Genomic DNA, 20,227 nt, shown 5'->3' on the forward strand with positions numbered 1-20,227 from the left:
AGAACCAACAATGTGGGCATATTGTCATTTTCCCCTCAAGATCTTCAGAAACAGACATGCTAATTATTACATTTTCCTAATTTTGAAGCAAAACAGGACTGTTTTCATATTTTATGAAATAAATATGCTCATGTTTCAGTAATGCAGAGAAATAAAATTAGATCATGTTACAAGAGCATGGGAAAACATGAGGAAATGAAATGTTTAAAGTCAACTGGCAATTTGACATGGGGGCATCAGATTTAAGTCAAGAAGAGCTGCATCTAGGTCAGAGTTGGGAGAATTACAGTTGTGCTTTGGCTATAACATTGTAAAGAATTTAAGCATGCAAATGGGTTTTGTTTGTTTGTGCTTTTTATGGGCATTGCTGTTTTACCGGCATGTGTGTTTGTGTGAGGGTGTAAGGTCCCCTTGGAACTGGAGTTGGAGACAGCTGTGAGCAGTCATGTGGATGGGTGCTGGGAATTGAACCCAGGTCCTCTGGAAGAACAGTCACTGCTCATAACCACTGAGTCATCTCTCCAGCCCCTCAAATGTCTTTACAGGTGCATTCATGTGTGTATGTGAAGATATTTAAATGACTTCCTAGATATTAATCAACTCAAATAAAGAGACAATTCACATTTCTCAGTCACTCTGGCCATTGTATGTGTACTCATGTTAGTGAAGGGAAAGGCTCACTCTCACTACCCACTTTTACACAGTTGTCGGTCAGGGTTGGCATGTCGTTGATGGTCAGGTGCATGATTCCTGTGCAGCTGCTTGCGATGTTCCTGAAGCCTTGCACTGAGATCTGAATGGAGAAAATCATGGGGAAATCCATCAGTGGGGCCGCTCATAAATGCGATGAAGGGATCACCAAAGGTAGCCTTGGAAAGTTTGCTCTAAAACCATGTGCCGGTGAGATGGCTCAGAGAGTGAGGGAGCTTGCGGCCAGCTGGACAACCTGGATCCAACACCCAGAACTCACCTGCTGGCAGATGGAACTGACTCCAGGAGGTTAGATTCTGACCCCTGCAAGTTCCATGTGGCCCATGCATAGAAGCATATTTACACACACACACAAGTTAGTAAACAAATTAATGTAATTTTCAAATAAAGAAAATAAAGTTGAAATCATAGAACAGGACTGACATAAGATGGGAAGAATCTAGTTCCGAATTTTTGTCATTAGGTCATGTCTTAATGAAGTAAAATTCACATGATATAAACATCAACCATTTAAATAACTATTCACTATTATATAGTCACCACCTATATTTAGTTCCAGAACACCTTACCCATAAGTCAGATGCACAACCAGGTACCTGCTCACCACACACTCTGCCCCTCAGTCCCTGGCATCACTGTTTTCTGGCTCTTTGGACAAACTTGTGTGGAATATTTAATGAAATACAGCTGTAGTTGCAAAGCCTTTCGTGCCTAGCCATTTCCCTTAGCATTTTGTTTAGAGTAATGTACAAGCTGTGGTCCAGCTAATCCAGCAATGGCTGTCTACCAACAGAAAGTCCAAGAATCCAGTAGTTGTTCAATCCACAAGGCTGAGTCTCTGATGGTCTTCAATCCATGCTGGAATCTGGAAGAAGTAGGCTCTAATGCCAGTGAAGGGATGGGCTTGTCATCAAGGACGAGCAGACAAAAGCAAGCTTCCTTCACATAGGCGTCCAGCACAAGCTGTGGCTCCGATTACAGATGTAGCTTGAAGTGGCTCTTCCCACTTCAAATGATTTACAAAGAAAAATCCCTCACAGGTGTGCCCAGCCTCTTGGGTTTTAGCTAATTCCAGATGCCGTCAAGTTGGCAACAAAGAATGCTGTCACACCTACCCTGTGGCAGGCGTAGGTACTCCATCGCTTTCTATGACTCTGTTCCTTCCCATAATGTCCTGGCTTGTAGATGTGCTACATATATTTACACATTTATCCTGTTTCCACCCTTCCCACAGTTTGTACTTGAGTCTGTTGCCTGGGCATCGGTTTTCAGTTTTTGGAGTATGCACAGGACACTGCTGGATGGTACTTTAATTTTGAGTTTAACTTTTAAGGAAATGAAATTTGTTTGTTTGTTTGTTTGTTGTTTTTATGGTAACACACATTTTACATTCTCACTTGCTCTCTAGTTTCTACAATTCTATTTGGAAGGTTCCAGTTTTTCTGTCTGGGACAACACTCACTTCCTATCTTTTCAAGTTTTCAAGAACAGGGTGGAGAGGTGGGTCAGTGGTTGAAATCACTGGCTGCCCTGGCAAGGGGTCCAGGAATCTGAGCACCCCATGGCAGCTCATAACCATCTGTGACCCCAATTCCTGGAAATCCAATGCCATGCTCTGGCCTCCAAAGACCCCAAGCCTACAGGTACTGCAAGGACATACATGGAGGCAAAACTTTCATGCATAAATAAAAATAAGCACATTTTAGAGAAACCTGAGTAAACGTGAAGGAACACACCTTTATGGTTTTGCTCGAACATCCTCAGTGATCCACAGCACTGGGTACCATTTCCTTGCTAAGAAGCCATGTCTGTCTTCTCTGAGGAAGTAAATATTTATGTCTTGCCAACTTTTAAAATGGCCTGTCTTTTTTGTTGTTTTTGAATTACAAAAAAATTAAATATATCCTGGATCTTAGACTCTTAATACATCAATAGAGTTTTTTTCTCTCAGTCTGTTAGTTGTCTTTACATTTAAAAATAACACCTTTTCATGCACAAAAGATTTTATTTTGATGAAGTCCAATTTACCCATTTTCCCCTTTATTATTCAGGTGCTGGCATCCTGTCTAAGAATTCATTTCCAAGTCAAAGTCAAGATTTTCCCTGAGTGTCTTTCTATGCTTTCTTTTTTTAGTGCCTATATTCAGGTCATTGTCCCACACTGAGTTAATTTGGGGATTGATACGAAGTAGCAGTTCAACATTTCTGGTATGTAGACACAGTTCATGCAACACAAGGGGGTGAAGGGAGCATTCTTTTCTTCATTAAACGGTCCTAGAACTCCTATCAAAACTCAGTTGACTCGGGTCCTGAGAAATGGCTCAGCAGTTAAAAGCACTTATGCTCTTCAGTGGGACACCCATGTCTGACTGTTCACAACCACTTGCAACTCCAGGTTCAGCGAATCTGCTGGCCTAGTCTCACCTCTGTGGGTACCTGTACACACATGGCACACACACACACACACACACACACAGGCGCGCACACACACACACACACACACTCGCGCACACACACATACGCACACGCACGCACACACACGCACATGCACATGCACACCAGCCAGCTACTGGTAGTCTCAGCAGTCAACTCCTCTGCCTGTACCATTGTTCCCTTCATCACATTCAGAGTCTTGCACTAATTCTCTCAATCTCGTAGAACAGCAGTCACTCCAGCTTGTTCTTAGAGTTTCTCCCCAAACACGCTGTAGTCACCTCAGAGAAGCAATCGGCTCTTGAGGTGCTGGTGGCCTTGTCAGAGGAACAGCAGAGGGCAATTGACTTCACTCCGATAGGTGATGCTCAGATAGGCGAGGCCCAGGGAGCCTGGGTCCCAGAGTGTATCTTGCTGCTGCTGTGTATTGTGTGTTTGCTGCTGTGGGGGCCATAAAAATGGCTTCACTTCATCTTACCTCAAGATCAAAACTGCCCGTACTCTTCCAAGGTTAAAGTCCTAAGACCTAAAGGTCTATGGCAGGCTACTGTAGGATGTTTGGTCTTAATCTTATCTAAATAACAAGAGACTAGCTCTGAGTGGTGGTTATTCTTAACCCTGAAGGCCAGACAAGAGAGATTTAGTCTAAGGCATGGTTACCAAATGTTTGGAGAATTAAGGAAGAATCTTGCTAAAGAAGTCTTTTGCCATTTTTCCCCTTTTGGCTGGGTATTTAAGAATGTTGAAGAATAAACTTCACAAAGACGGTTACAACCTAACACTGCCATTTTTCTCTGGTGTCTGTCACGGTGTGAAAGGCTGTGGGAGGGTCCCTGCTGCTCTTGATGTAGTCTTAGAAATATCCCAGTCTACTGGGCACTTCTACCCATGGATAATTATGAAGATGGTTTCCTCCTAAACTGTACTATATAACTGAAGCAATGATGTTATATAAAAATAATGTCAGCTTAAATAGGAGTTTGATGATTCAGGGTTCTTAGTATCGTAGGGATTGTGATAGAGGTTAGTTTAGTGGAAAAAATGACACAGGTAAAGGTAGGATGAAATGTTGCCCCTGCCGCTGATAAAGCAGAGGCTGCAGAGGATAAAAATAAAACAAGGAAGTACCACACAGCTAGACACTTGAGTTTCTATTGAGGAGCCACATAGGCTGTGGCTTAGGTTAATGATTAAGAAAAACAATTGAATTCCAGGATACCAGAGAGCTTACATTTTTTAAATCTTAATTCTGGGAGATATGTTTACAGGTTTTGGAGTGCATCATAGTTGAATCAAAGCCTTTAAAATGATTTCAGGTTAGATTAAGATGTTTTGATAATAGCGTTGACGTGAAAACCTTAGAAAACAATCTAAAGTTCACAAGGACACACAGCTGAGTGATAGATCATTAATTTTAGGCAACAAAAACAAAGCACCTCAGTTACTATTAGCTGACGTGCCTTTCTTGCTAGGATAGCAATCAAAGATGATGATTAATTCCTGTACCCATTTCTGCCCTCAACTTCCTGGTATTAAAAAAACTATGGATAGCTGGGCCATGGTGGCGCACACCTTTAACCCCAGCACTCAGGAGGCAGAGACAGGTGGATCTCTGTGAGTTTGAGGCCAGCCAGGTCTACAGAGTGAGTTCCAGGACAGCTTCCAAAGCTACAGAGAAACCTAAACAACAACAACAAAATTATTGACTCTTTTTCATATATAAAAGTTTAGGTTTGTGATTTTTTAAAGATTCCTTGTAAACTTACCTTTCAAGATAAGTAATAAAGTGATTGATTCCTCCTTTGTAACTATAATATGCAGCCTGCCAATAAAAGAACTGGCTGAGAAAACATACCCTGCTTGCTCACACTCAGTTAATCTATAACAAGTTACTTAGATGTAAATGTATTCGGGTTCTTGGAACGACTTTTTTTAATCATGTAAGGGGAATGGAAACTTTTTTTTTAAACTTATGTTCATTATAGTCATTCAACTGAAAAAGAGAATGTACAGTTTAGTTTTCATATTGCTTGAAAGATTCTACTGGAGTATATTACTGTCAGGGAAAAGAAATAAAGTTAGAAGGAAAACATCCAGAAAGAGAGAAGGACAACACCAGGAGAGAGGTAAAGAAAAACTAAGAATAGAGGAGAGTAAAGAAAAAGTCAGAAAGAAACCATCAAGAGAGTGTGTGTCTTTTCCTAACTCCTTCAGATAAAGACATCTTAGTGCCCCCACTGTGTGGGTCCCCTCTGACTCTGTGCTGCTGGAGGCTGGTCTTCACGGCAGCACAGAGTCAATTCTGCTCTGATAGAGATGTAGCCTCTGTCCAGCTGCTCAGCCAATGGAAACAGAATGGAAGATGAGTCTGTGTTTTGGTGTGTTACCCTAGTCTTCATGGCTCTGGAAACTTGGCCCCTTTGGTGGGTTCTGGGAATCATTCAGACACCAGGACTGGCCACCACCTCCATAACAGAAGCCTGTATAGATTAGGGAGCTCAGTGCACACATCACACACTCACACACACACACACACACACACATATTTTTTTTTAAATAAAAATGCATCTTTAGAAAGTCAGTTGGTCATAAACACATGGGCTCCAGGGTCCTGTTTATTGGCCGACATCTATCTATTTTTATGCTAATACCACACTTTTGAACCCTGTCCTGTAGCTGGACATTTCTCATCCCACTTGACAGTTACCGAATAACCACTCTAAGGCTTAATATTAATTGTAATTGTCTGGCCAATGACTCGGGCATATTACTGGCTAGCTCTCACAGTTAAATTAGCCTATTTCTTTGTTCTATATTTTACCATGAGGTTCATGGCTTGTTACCTCACATGGCATCTCTCTGACTCCACCTTATAATGTGAACCTCTAGTCTATAAGCTATATAGGTTATTAAGAGTTAGAGGTTATAATCACCCATGATTGTTAGTTAGGGCACAGGACAGCCTATTGGGCCTCTGGTAGTGGAACTAGGATGTATCTCTAGTGCACAAATGGAATTCGGGAGCCCAATTCCCATGGAGGGATACTCTCTTAGACTAGAGACACAGAGGAGGGCCTAGGCCCTGCCCCAAATGACTTGACAGATTTTTAATGACCCCTCATGGAAGGTCTCACCCTCCCTGGGGAGTGGATGGGATGGTGAGGTCATTGGGGGGTATGGGAGGATGGGAGGGAATTGGGATTGATATGTAAAATAAGATTGTTTCTAATATATACATATATATATATGTATATATATAATCACCCATGTTTGTCATACTTGTGTTAGTTAGGTTCTCAAGATGCACAGAGATGTACTTTGTATAGACAGGTAATCAAGAACCTAAGAATATGGCATTTAAATGCTTTAATAATTTAGAATTCTGTTGACGAGAGACACAACTGTTCCTGGCAGCACTGATCTACTCCCAGGAGGATGATGGGCACCTAAGACACTCCACATGGAGCTTGTTTTCTTATTGGCCAAACTGGCCTATTGGGCAAAGACGGCCCTCGCCTCAACTGCTGACAGTAAGCATGCTGTCTAAACTGGACAAGCAGGATACAAGGAAAAGCGACTACTGAACCTTGTCAAGACTGGGTAGGGCAGGTTTTCAAATTTCCCTGCTTCTGAAAATGGTCTGTCAGATATTCTAGGCCTGCAGCCAATGTTGGTTGCCTCAACGTTGCAGAGAGACTCTGGGTGACTGTCCAGGCAGCCAGCTGTTTCCATCATTTCTAACATCTTTTGGAAGTCGCTTGCTCGCACTCCCTGCTTGCTTGGGTAATATTTTCCTTCTCATAACTTTGATGGGGTGGAAGACTAGATAGTCACAGTTCCTACCCTCTCACATCTTACCTAAGAGCATATCAGGCACTAGATTCAGATTCTTCATAGGACAGCTATTAGAGTAATCTCTGTAATTTACCATTTACGTATGATCTGGACATTTAGTATGTGTTTCTTACTTGACGTTCTTCTTGTTGGTTGTAATTCCATTTTTGTTTCTGTTACTACCCTTTCTTTCTCCTGGACAATATTTGATAATCATTCTTATTGTATACAGTTTTGTATTAGGTTTAGAAGCTTCTCATTTAGGCAAAAAAGGGGAAGTGTAGTGGGCGGTGCTTCTCACCTGCTCATGTAACCTCTTAAAAAGGAAGGAGAGGGGGATTGCGCTCTCTTGGGTGGTGAAGACCAGGTCAGGTGGCATGAAGCAGCATGTGACTGTTCCCAGCTTTCCAAGGACTCTGAAACTGGATTTATCATATCCTGTATTCGTGCGTGTGTTTTTCCTTTTCATATCTTAGTAAATCCTTGTTGCCTCTTAAACAGACACACATGGATTTCTCATTACACTGTAATGGTTTCCTTTTCAACCGTTATAAATCTATATTAATGGAAGCAACAGTGGTAGAGGCTATTCAAAATAATGACTACATGATAAAATACCTTAAAATAATTAGTTCTTTAGGATGGGAAGCACTTGGTGTTCAGCTTTATCTGTGGTAAACTGAGGCCATCAAGGAGCAGATGTATGCCAGTGAAGTGTCATTTCTACAACACCATGGTGTAGAAAATGGAGAGTCACATCTGCAATACACTTCCTACAAGACCTTCAGAGACTTTCCGCATGGGGAATCTCTCACCAGACCCTACTAACCAACAGTTACAGGACTGAAAGCCACATCCTCAAATGTCATCTCAAAGGTCAATTCTTCAGGAAAAGCCCCTGACCCTTAAGACTAGACCGGGTTCCTATAATATACCTACAACACCATGTGATATCATAAACTGATTTATGATTAGCTATTGAGCTAATTCTATTCTGGCAGGCCACCTATGGCATCAGGTAGATAGATAATCAAGTGATATTGCCATATGAGCAGACATGAGAATAAGTGAATACACGCAGAGAACGCTCTTTGATAAATGCTCCTCAGCAGTGATTTTGACAATGCCAAAGACCTGTGTTGTGGGATACTTGTACACTTGCTGTGATTGGTGTCTTAAAAAGCCGAATGGCCATTAGCTAGGCAGGAGGTGTAGGTGGGGCTTCCAGGGAGAGAGGAAGAAGAGGAGATGGCGCAATGGAGATGCCAGTGAGACATAAGGTGCAGATCATAGGGAACGAGCCACATGACAGAGCCCAGATTAAAATAAATGGGCTAATTTAAGTTATAAGAGCTCGTGGGACAAGTCTAAGATAAGGCCAAGCTTTCACAATTAATAATACGTGCCCGTGTTGTTGTTTGGGAGCTAGCTGGTAGGACAGGAGAAGACTCATTACACCACAGAAACCTGGAACCCAGGGATTGAATACACAGAACTGAGTTGCTGCGGAAGCCATGAGTTTGGATGTAGTATGTTTAGATAATCTTTCTAGGGAACCTTTCTCGTTGAGCCCAGGGCAGCTTTGGACTTACTTTATATCTGGTGATTTTGAATTTCTGATCTTTTAGCACCCCATCTTGAGTGTTGGGATTACATGTATGTCCACCATGTCACATTTATGAAGTGCTGGGGACTAAGCCTAGAGCTTTGTGCACAGTAGGATAAACACCAACAGATCTACTTCCTCAGCTTGGAAACAGAATATTCCAAGGTCTAAACAATATATGTACCCTGGATCAAGAATTTTTCTTTTTTCTTTTTTTTCCTTTTTTCTTTTTTCTTTGGTTTTATGAGACAGGGTTTCTCTGTATTGTTTTGGAGGCTGTCAGTCCAGCCTGGCCTCGAACTCACAGAGATCCACCTGCCTCTGCCTCCCGAGTGCTGGAATTAAAGGCGTGCGCCACCACCGCCCGGCTTTAAGAATTTTTCTTAATTAAGAGATTGGCTGTTCTTCCACAGGATTCAATTCCCAAATACCCATATGATAGCTCACAACTGTAACTTCAAGATTTGACACCCTCTCTCACAGGCAAAACATTAATGTACATAAAATAAAAACAAATAATTGAAAAAGAAAAATGTTAAAAAATCAATACATTAATTAAAAAAACTCTTCTTGAACAAAATTATCCTAATGAAAAACATGCATGCTGAGATTTCTATACTTACAAAGACATAGTTATATATGATGGATTCTCAGAAAAGTGTTAGGTTATCTTGCCATTGTGTGAACATCAGAGAGCGTTTATTACACAAATTAAGATGTAGTTGGTTTTTATCCCAAATAAATACACAGAGACTTATTTTTACTTAAGAATGTCTGGCCTTAACTTGACTTTGTTTCTAGCCAACCTTTCTAACTAATTAAGGTCATTTCTCTTTAACTATGTTTTGCCTCTGTGTTTTTTATCTTTCTTTATTGTGTATATATTTCTTTCCTTCTTACTCTGCAGCTTACCCCTTATGTCTTTCTCTCCTCCTTTTCTCAAACCTCACTCTTCTTTCCTAGATGTGTCCTCTATTAATTCTCTCTGCCCACCAGCCCTGCCTATCCCTCTCCTGCCTGCCGGACACTCAGCTCTTCACTAGACCAATCAGGTGTTTCAGACAGGCAAACTAACACAGCTTCACAGAGTTAAACAGATATAACATGAAAGAATGCAACATGTCTTAGAATCACTAAACAAGTATTCCACAGCATAAATAAATGTAATACATGTTATGGCCGGGTGTTGGTGGCGCACGCCTTTAATCCCAGCACTCGGGAGGCAGAGGCAGGCGGATCTCTGTGAGTTTGAAGCCAGGCTGGACCGACAGCCTCCAAAACAGAGAAACCCTGTCTCGTAAAAACCAAAAAAAAAAATACATGTTAAACTAATATTCTACAACACTAAATTATCTACAACATTACTAGGAAATATAACTTTGTCTGATTACCGTCTTCCTTGCAGTCTCCTGATGACCAAAACATATACTATATGTATTACAGATTATATAACAGTGAGGAACTGACAGAAACTAAGGTAGTAATAATTAAAAAGGGTTAACTAAAATGCTAACTCATGGAATACAATAAAATTAATATAAATAATCTTAGAAAAACAATTGAGATGATGAATAGAAAAGGTTGGCTACATAAAGCTTTCCTATTAAGAATCTGATGCACAGGGAGCAGGCTCAGTGCCTCCTGGAAGCATATTGGCAGTATAGATCCACTTTGAACCTAGAGCTGAACAAATTCCAAACTCTCCAGGTCATTCCCACGTACGTTGCTGTCGGAGAAATGAGTAGTGTCTGAGAAACTATTGCAATGTCTATCTCTCCAAGTCTACCTCTGAAGAGAAAGATATTAATTTTCAGAAATCAGATCATGCCTGGTGAGGTGGCACATGTCTTTAATTCCAGCACTCAGGAGGAAGAGGCAAGCAGACCTCTGTGAGTTCAAGGCCAGCCTGGTCTTCTGTAGTGATGGCTGTGTATATAGTGATCCACTTTTGCTGTTGTTGTTTGTTTGTTTTTTAAAGAAATAAAGTCACCTCGTTCTGAGGGCTGGCTAGTCTGAAATCTATAAACCAAAGCCAGGAAGCCGAAATTTCAAGAAGAGAGTACAGTATGATATTGAATCAGAATGAAGAAAGGCCTTCAGGCAGAATTCCGTTTGCTGGGGCAAAGCCTGGTCCTCCTGAGGCCGACTTTACCGCCCGAGGTTCACCCACACAATGAAAGGGAGCCCTTGTGTAAAGCAACACAGAGTGGATGCTGCCAGGGGATGTTCAGTCTGACTGTTGCCTTAACCGCGGCAGGGAGCGGTGGGAGTGCCGGCCTTGGCTCCAGGGGCAAGAAGCTAAGTAGGTAAAAGGGGAGGAAAAGCCATCAAGCAAGAAGGAGGCGTTTGTGCTGTTGCCATGGATTCCTGGGGGAATTTTTCATGACTTCTTCCAGGAAAAGAATCCAGGGGAGATGAATGAATGTGTAAACACACAGAGGACAGAGGGGAAAAGCGTGATTCTGGGGCTGGGGCTCAGCAAAGCTGTTTGCTCACGTAACGGGGTCGGTAGGAGTGCTTGGCTCACAACAGTACCCAGTCACGCACCATCAGACATAGTCTTGCTGTTGGTCTTCTGGACAAGTTGTTCCATGGAAAACAGAGGACTCAAGAACCAGAGGTACAGGGTCCTTGAAACTCTCCACAGTGCATTTCTCACATGGCAAATACAAAGAAGGCGTGGTGTTTCAGAGACGGGATTCCTACCCGTTCCTCGCAGCTGTCTCCAGCGATGAGCGAGCGGCGTCAGTGAATGGGAGTTCTTCAGAAGATGGTGTGGAATCCCACGGGCGGCAACTGCTGTTTTTGACGTTCGGAGTTCAATCCTGTATCCCAGCTCCCAGCACTGTTATCTCAAGTACTGGCTTCTACGGAGCAGCTTGCAAATAAACAACCTTTCCCCTCTTGTCTTGGAAACACACTTGTGACAAGATCTCCCCAAAGGGGAGGAAAGTGACAGGAAGCAGCACCGGACAGGGAACCCTTGGAATAGAGCCAGAAGTTTGCTGCCTTCCACACGAGGGCTACTCCCTGGAGAAGGGGGTGGGGAGGAGCCCTGAGGAGAACACCTCAGCTTTGTCCTCACGCCAGGCACTTAGTTCTCCACGGACTTTATATTACAATCTCCAAAAAGATGTAGTTCTCCACGGACTTTATATTACAATCTCCAAAAAGATGTAGTTCTCCACGGACTTTATATTACAATCTCCAAAAAGATGTAGTTCTCCACGGACTTTATATTACAATCTCCAAAAAGATGTAGTTCTCCACGGACTTTATATTACAATCTCCAAAAAGATGTAGTTCTCCACGGACTTTATATTACAATCTCCAAAAAGATGTAGTTCTCCACGGACTTTATATTACAATCTCCAAAAAGATGTAGTTCTCCACGGACTTTATATTACAATCTCCAAAAAGATGTAGTTCTCCACGGACTTTATATTACAATCTCCAAAAAGATGTAGTTCTCCACGGACTTTATATTACAATCTCCAAAAAGATGTAGTTCTCCACGGACTTTATATTACAATCTCCAAAAAGATGTAGTTCTCCACGGACTTTATATTACAATCTCCAAAAAGATGTTTGGCTAATATTTTATTGCTCAAATATTTCTGCCAGAATCTTTTAGGCCAAGCACTTATCAGTTACATTCTCTTCACTGAAATAATGGGGGTATAAATCTGGAACTGGAATTTTCTCTCTAAAATAAGGAGAAAATAGAAAATACCATGCTCAAATGTGCAGCTTCCTCACAGCTGATAAGCGTCTTCTGTGTAGGAATCTGGGTTTGTCGGTGCCTCCATACCCTTTGCCTCCATCCCTTTGCTGGGTAGGAAGCGCGGGGGGGGGACGGGGACTGGCCTCACCAGGATGCTAAGTTCCTGTCCCAGCAGACACTATGGCGTTGACAGAGTGGGTTTCCTCCCAGCCGCTAATGGGGCAGACCATGTACACGGCAAAGACCATTTTCCCATGTAAGGGCTGTGTGTGGAGAATGACTGGCCCGTGAGCCATGAGAATGGAGGCCGGAGTCAGAGTACCACGGGCCAGGGCCAGCGTGGCTGGGGAGAGGTCCGCCGACCACCCTGCGATAACCTCTTACTGAGCTTCCATTTCCCACACCTCTCCTGCACCGTGTCTATGCACCAGACTGCTCAGCAACACACGAAAGACGTGTGTGCAGGCCAGACCCTCTGCGACAGCCAGCCAGCTAAAGCAGATGTGGCCCGAGCTGTGTTCTTGTACCGTTTCCAGCTGTTTCTCTCACTCCAGCAGCACCGTGGCCAGTGACTAATAAGGGATGTAACGACTTTGGTCAGACCCATATGTCTTTCACAGCCTCTCAGTGACCCCACAGGAGCATCGCTTAGCTAGAGTAAATTATTGGGGAAGAAAGCCGAGATGTCCCCCCAGACGTACTAGCTATGCACTTAGTTAGTACTGTGGTACGTAACCTTTCTGAGAGTCACTGAAGGGGGTCTTAGCCGTCAGGGTCTCCTACACAATGCAACACAAGCCTGGTGGCTCAGCAAAGCTTTAATAGACCAAGTGTTTGCTGAATAAATTGTTTATACAATATAGATTATAATGGGGAAGTATTGCCACATTTATCAAAACATTTGGATAATCAAACATTTTTTTAAATTAGCTTTATTTTTCCAATGTGAGTGAAGAATTTGAAAACAAGTAGAGGGAAGCCTGCAGATGCCAGGAGGGCTAGCGTGCTCGCCAATGTCGCATTTGCTGTCCAGTGACTCAGAGCTCTGACCAGCCAGGAACAGGCTGGCCCATCTTGAACTTGTGTCATTGTTGTTGAGCACACAGTCTCTTGCTCTTTTCCTCATCCAGTGTCCAAGTTACACACCACCTCCCCTGTTAATCACAGCTTCCCTGTGCTGTAACAGAGCACTCTTCCCTGAATGACTTAGACATCCGTGATGCTTCCTTCTTACAACTCAGAGATGCTCCAGCTTCTTGGCTCACCAACAATGATCAAGCTAGATAGTGGCTTCTAGCTAGAGCTTCAAGCTTTGCGTTTTATTCTTATCCAAAGACCAAAATAGAGTTTCTGAATAGCTTGTGAACTCTGTGTGTGATAAAGCAGTTTCACCATCAGTAAAGTGTGGTTACCAAAATGTATGAAACTTCTTCAGACTTTTTTTCAGGAATGGGAAATGTGATGAACTCTCATCTGATTGAGAATTGTCGCCAGATGTTTCATTTTCATTACGTAATCTACTGAAGTCCTTTATACATTTTGCCTGAAAGAATCTTATACTAAACACTAGATGTTAAAAGTATGCATCTCTTATCTCTCATTTCCTTTTCAATATGGTCAAGGTAGTTATATGAAACAAGTCATTATATGAGTACCATTTAAATGTTACATGCTTGATTTAGAAGATAAATAAAAAGAGTTCCATAACCCTGTATTTTTCAACACAATTAAGCAGTAGTTCTGGAAGGACTAGGTTAGATTTATTTCTCCTAAGAGCTGGGCTATGACAAGCAATAGCTTGTTTTTTGACTGTTTTTTCTGACATGGTTCTTTTAGAAACCAGTCCTCCCTATCAAATGACACTTAAGACCATATGATTTTTTTTCAAATCCAAAAGGCAACTTTAAAAAAAGTATAACCCAAGTATCACTTCAAATTTTATAAATAGCAGATTAGCGTTTAGGAGTTCAGTATCACACAGACCAAGATTCTTGCCTGTCTAGACATTTTCTGGGTGATCTTAGCATCCGTTCCAGTGCAGTGTGAAGTTGGCTCATACCACTTACAAAAACAAGGTAAATTTGATTGATTTTTTTAAAACTTGATTGTTCAGACTTACATTTTCAGGAATTCTACAAGCTGACTGTTAGACACAGGCATTTAAAGAATTAAATCATATAAATTTAAAGTATAGTAAATACAAAGGTAGTAGGTAGTCAAATTCACCACTCCTTGTTGCTTCTTCCATGCATTATCATTATCTATGTTTATAGGGATACTTATGTCTTTGTGTTTTACAATGGCAATGTCCCATAATGGGGGACTGGTGAACCCTTCTTCACAGATCCCTTCCCAGCACTCTCCATTGGCAACTGAAATTAGTCCACTGTGAGAATGTTTACACAATGGCATTCAGCAAACATAGACAACTGTGGTGTTTGCCACCTGTGATGATCTGAGTGAGAATGGTCCAAGAGACTCAGTTTGGGTGCTTCATCCCCAGTAGGTGGAGCTGTTCTGGAAGGGTTGGAAGATGTGGCTTTGCTGGACAGCGTGTGTCACTGGGTACAGGCTTTGAAGTTTCAAAACCCTGCACCATTTGCAGTGTTTGTCATGTCTGCCTCTCACCTGTGGATCTAGGCGTAAGCTCTCAGCTGCTCTTGCCACCATGCCTTTTCTCTGCCATCGTGGACTACAACTCTCTGAAGCCATAAGCCCAATTAAACATTTTCCTTTATAAATGCTTTGGCCATGGTATTTTATCACACCAACACAAAAGTAGGTAATGCAAAAATTGGTACTACAGAATGGGATATTGTTACGACAGATCTGGCCATGTGGTTTTCTTTATTGCTATTGTTTTGTTTTTGAGAAATGTAGAAGACTTTGGAATAGAAAAAATTGATCTTAATGAACCATACTACTAGACTCTTGGAAGAGCGTTGTGCTAGGAGCAAATGTGGACTATGGAGGCTCGGCTCAAGAGGTTTCACAAGGGAGGAATACTAACAACTGGGCTAGAGACCGTGCACAATGCTATTTTACCAAAAACTGTGACTGTTTCCTGCCTTTGGACTAATTTCTTTGGTGAAAGAGATTCCAAGCCTAATATTAACTCTGTAGTGTCATTGTAAGAAATCACTCTTATGCAGGTCTACAATGAAAAAGAAAAGAAAAAAAAAGAAATACAAAATAGACAATTTGAAGAGAAAAATAGCACCAGTACATTTAATGTTGGAGCCAAGGTTTGTGCTAAAAGAAATAAGATCAAGCAAGGCCTAATCCAAAGAAAAAGAAATGGAAAGGTGTCCCAGAGCAAGCCCAGCGCAGCTCCGCTTCAAGCTTGACTGCAGGTGCTGCAAATGGGAGTCAAAGGCAGCAGGTGCCACCACAAGCAGGCAGCTGGATGTGGCAGTGTTGTCCACGTGGCTCTGGCGTTAGAATCATGAAGGATAGTCAGGTAAAGGGGCTGTACACTTGGTTAAGGAATGCCTCTAACGCCAGTCATGGGATAGGGGAGTCCCTGCACAGAGTCCTTGAGCATTGCATGAAGCTGAGAAGGTGAAGCCTGGATTGCACTGGAGACCCCAAGATGTTAGAGGTGCCAAAGCTGTGGGTTACCTGCTGAGGAGAGTTATAGACAGAGTGTGTAACCAGCCATGGAGAGAGACATGGGCAGCAAGGCTGGGCAGGCAGAGCCATTAAAGCCCTTTGACATCAGGCATGGAATACGCCCTGCTGGGCCTTGGTCTTGCTTTGGTCCAGTATTTCCTCACTATGTCCCCTTTCTCCGTTTTAGAATGGTAACACACAGTTTGAGTGTTAAACGTGCATCCATCACTTTCTCGGGGCACAGGGTTCCAGTTAAGACACTGCCTTGAGTCTCAGACTAGGCTTGGACTTTAAGCTTTAGACACTGATGAGACTGAAGGACTCTGGGGACTTTCAAAGTTGGACTGAATGCATTTTGCACTATGCTATGGCCACAAGCCTCTGGGGGCCAGGGGGTGGAACTGTAGAGAGCTGAGTGAGAATGATCCCCATATGCTCATGTGCTGAATGCTTGGTTCCCGGTTGGTGGAACTGGGAAGGATTAGGAGATGTGGCCTTTTAGGAGGGGGTGTGGCATTAGGGGTGATCTTTGGTGTTTTAAAAGACTCTCAGCTGTTCACTCCACTATGCCTTTGCTCATAGACTCTAACCTCTTAAACCACAAGTCCATTAAATGCTTTCTTTTATAAGCTGCCTTGGTCATGTTTTATCACAGCAACAGAAAAGTAACTAATATAACATCATTTATTATTCCAAAGAATATAAAATGATAGACTAAATGGAATGCATTATGCACCTGACCTGAACTGTGTCTTAGCAGTGCATTGTGAGATACAATTCTGCCTACTCACTACCAGTTTAGTTGGCCACACAACTCATACCCTAATTAATTCTTACAGCTCAACTCACATCTACTCTCCCGCTCCCAGTTCTATTCCAAGATCAGGCTTACTTTTCAAGTAATTCTTGCCATTTACACCAGATATATCACAAGTATCTCAGATTCAGTCTTTCTGAAAACAGAATCCATTATTACCCCCTCTCTTGCTCTTTCACTGGTTACCTGGATTAGTTACCCTATTAGAAGGAGGAAAGGGACTCAGAGGTGATCCGACCCAGCCGCACTAGAGATGAGGGAACTGAGTCAGACAGAAACACAGCATGAGTAATGCCCAGGGCCACATGGTCAGTGATGGAGTGAGGATGACTGGACTTCATGTCTCCAGACTCCGTCTCTCTGCTTCCTGGTACACAGAAAGGAGAAGGGAAGGAGAGAGAGAAAGAGGAAGAAGATGGAGGTGAAGGAGGGGTGAGAGAGAAAAGAGAAGGGCAGGGAAGGAGAGAGATTCAAGACTAAAGGAAATTCATTCCCAGTCCTGCTTTGCCTAAGCAATACCCATTGCACTTGGTTATTGTACTGACTGGTTTGTTGTGTCAACTTGTCACAAGCCACAGTCATCAGAAGAAGGAGCCCCAGTTGAGGAAATGCTTCCATAAGATGAAGCTGTAAGGCATTTTCTCAGTTAGTGATCAGTGGGGGAGGGCTCAGACCATTGTGGGTGGTGTCATCCCTGAGCTGGTAGCCCTGGGTTCTTTAAGAAAGCAGGCTAAGTGCATTCCAGTGCCTGGGGATTGCCTGGAAACTGCCACAGAGCTTCCCATCCCGGCAGGAGCCAAGCACCCCAGATTCCAGGTCTTCTTTTCCACCAACAATACCAGGAAACCATCAAATCCAGGTAAACAAGGCCTGGCATCCCAGTGTGCCTTCCAGAGACTGGGGATGGCCACAGAGCTTCCCATCCCAGCAGGAGCCAAGCACCCCAGATCCCAGGTCTTCTCATCCACCAAGGAGACCAGGGGACCAGCTGGTCCAGTGGGACCAGGTAAAACAGGCCCTGTATCCAGGCCTGCATTCCAGTGCCTGGGGATTGCCTGGGGACTGCCACAGAGCTTCCCATCCCAGCAGGAGCCATGCACCCCAGATCACAAGTCTTCTCTTCCACCAAAGGGACCAGGGGACCAGGTGGGAGGCTAAGCACCCCAGATTCCTGGTCTTCTTCTCCACCCACAGGCCAGAACTAGGACAAGGAATAGAAAAACTACCAGAGTATTGAACTTGCTAGCACCCACTGAAAGGGAACTCTGGTCCCCTAACCACCAGACCAGTAAGGGGCTCTTTCTGCACCCACTAGAAGAAGAGATGGGAAAGAGACAATACAAAAACACACTCAGCAACAGAAAAACAAATATGACACCGCCAGATTCTAGAGACTCCATACCAGCAAGACTCCAACATTCCAATGCAAATGAAGCAGAAAAGAATGACCTTAAAAACAACTTCATGAAAATGATAGAGGCCCTAAAAGAGGATATAGGAAAATCCCTCAAAGAAATGGAAGAAAAAACAAAGCAAAAAAATGCAAGAAATGGAAGAATAAACAAACCAAAAAGGCAGGAAATGGAAGAAAAAACAAATCAAAAAATACAAGAACTGGAAGAAAAAGCAAACCAAAAAAATACAAGAAATGGAAGAAAGAACAAACCAAAAAAATCATAAAATGCAACAAATGAATAAAAAGATAAACTGAAAATTGCAAGAACCAATTCAAACAGAGCAAGGGTTGAAAACTGAAATAGAGACAAAAAAAAAACACAATCTGAAGAAAGGCTGGAAACACAAAAGCTGGGCAAATGGTCAGGTACTATTGATACAATCATTACCAACAGAATACAAGAGATGGAAGAGAGAATCTCAGGTGTTGAAGATACACTAGGAGAAATGGATTCATCAACCAAAGAAAATATTAAGTCCAACAAATCCTTAACATGAAACATCAAGGAAATATGGGACATCATGAAAAAAAGCAAACCTAAGAATAATACATATAGAAGAAGGTGAAGAAAACCACCTCAAAGGGGCAGAAAACATATTCCACAAAATCATAGAAGAAAACTTTCCCAACCTAAAGAAAGACATGCCAATGAAGGTACAAGAAGCTTACAGAACACCAAATAGAATGGATCACAAAAAAAGTCCCCTCGCCACATAATAATCAAGACCCCAAATATAGAGAATAAAGAAAGAATATTAAGAGCAGCTAAGGAAAAAGGCCAAGTAACATATAAAGGCAAACCTATCAGAATTACACCTGACTTCTCCATGGAAACTCTGAAAGCCAGAAGGTCCTGGATAGATATTCTACCTACACTCAGAGACCATGGATGCCAGCCCAGACTACTATACCCAGCAAAGCTCTCAATCACTATAGATGGAGAAAACAAGATACTCCATGATAAAACTATATTCAAGCAATACGTATCAACTAACCCAAACCTACAGAAAGTTCTGGAAGGAAAACTCCAACCCAAGGATGTTAACTACAACCAGAAAAACATAGGCATTAGATAATCCCACTTTACCAACCTCCAAAAGAACAAAAGGGCTGAATTCCATACATAATTCCACCATCAACAACCATTCGAAATCAAAGAAGAATGAGCAATCAATGGTCATTAATATCCCTCAATATTAATGGCCTTAAGTCACCCATAAAAAGACACAGGCTAACAGAATGGATTCGAAGACAGAACCCATCCTTCTGCTGCATACAAGAAACACACCTCTCCCTCAAAGACGGACATTACCTGAGACTTAAAGGTTGGGAAAAGATTTTCCTATCAAATGGACCCAAGAAACAATCAGGGGTAGCAATCCTAATATCTAACAAATTAGATTTTAAACTAAAGTCAATCGAAAGAGATGAAGGAGGTCATTACATACTCATCACAGGCAAAATCCATCAAGATGAAGTTTCTATCCTGAACATCTATGCCCCAAATACAAAGGCATCCACGTTCATAAAAGAAACATCACTAAAACTTAAATCACATATAAAGCCCCACACACTTATAGTGGGAGGATTCAACACCCCACTCTCACCACTAGACAGGAATACCAGACAGAAACTCAACAAAGAAGCAAAGGGTCTAATAGAAGTAATGACCCAACTGTGATTAACAGACATCTATAGAACATTTCATCCACATAAAAAAGAATATACCTTCTTCTCACCACCACATGGAACCTTCTCAAAAATCAACCACATACTTGGCAACATATCAAACCTCAGCAGCTACAAAACATCTTATCAGACCACCATGCGTTAAAACTAGAATTCAACAACAACACAAATTGCAGAAAACCTACAAACTCATGGAAATTGAATAATGCACAACTGCGTCATTCCTGGGTCAAAGAAGAAATAAAAAAAGAAATTAAAGACTTCCTAGAATTCAATGAGAATGAAGACACAATATACCCAAACCTATGGGACACTTTGAAAGCAGTGTTACGGGGGAAGTTCATA

The 20,227-nt window shown here is 42.2% G+C and overlaps 1 protein-coding gene and 1 non-coding gene across 9 annotated transcripts in view; both read right to left on the reverse strand.

The window, feature by feature from the left end:
- Fbxl13 (F-box and leucine rich repeat protein 13) overlaps positions 1–20,227 on the reverse strand; it is a 218,299-nt gene that overhangs the window by 53,621 nt on the left and 144,451 nt on the right. For all 8 annotated transcript variants that reach the window (XM_040735203.1, XM_040735202.1, XM_040735204.1 and 5 more), the window contains one exon: positions 695–793. In XM_040735203.1, coding sequence (XP_040591137.1) covers positions 695–793 — 99 coding nt within the window. The remainder of the gene's footprint in view (positions 1–694; positions 794–20,227) is intronic.
- LOC121135857 lies at positions 5,580–5,664 on the reverse strand. Its single transcript, XR_005872979.1, has one exon. It is a non-coding gene; the product is annotated as a small nucleolar RNA SNORD86 (small nucleolar RNA).

Source organism: Mesocricetus auratus, unplaced genomic scaffold (genome assembly GCF_017639785.1).
Source record: "Mesocricetus auratus isolate SY011 unplaced genomic scaffold, BCM_Maur_2.0 Super-Scaffold_100043, whole genome shotgun sequence".
NCBI classification, from domain to species: Eukaryota; Metazoa; Chordata; class Mammalia; order Rodentia; family Cricetidae; genus Mesocricetus; species Mesocricetus auratus.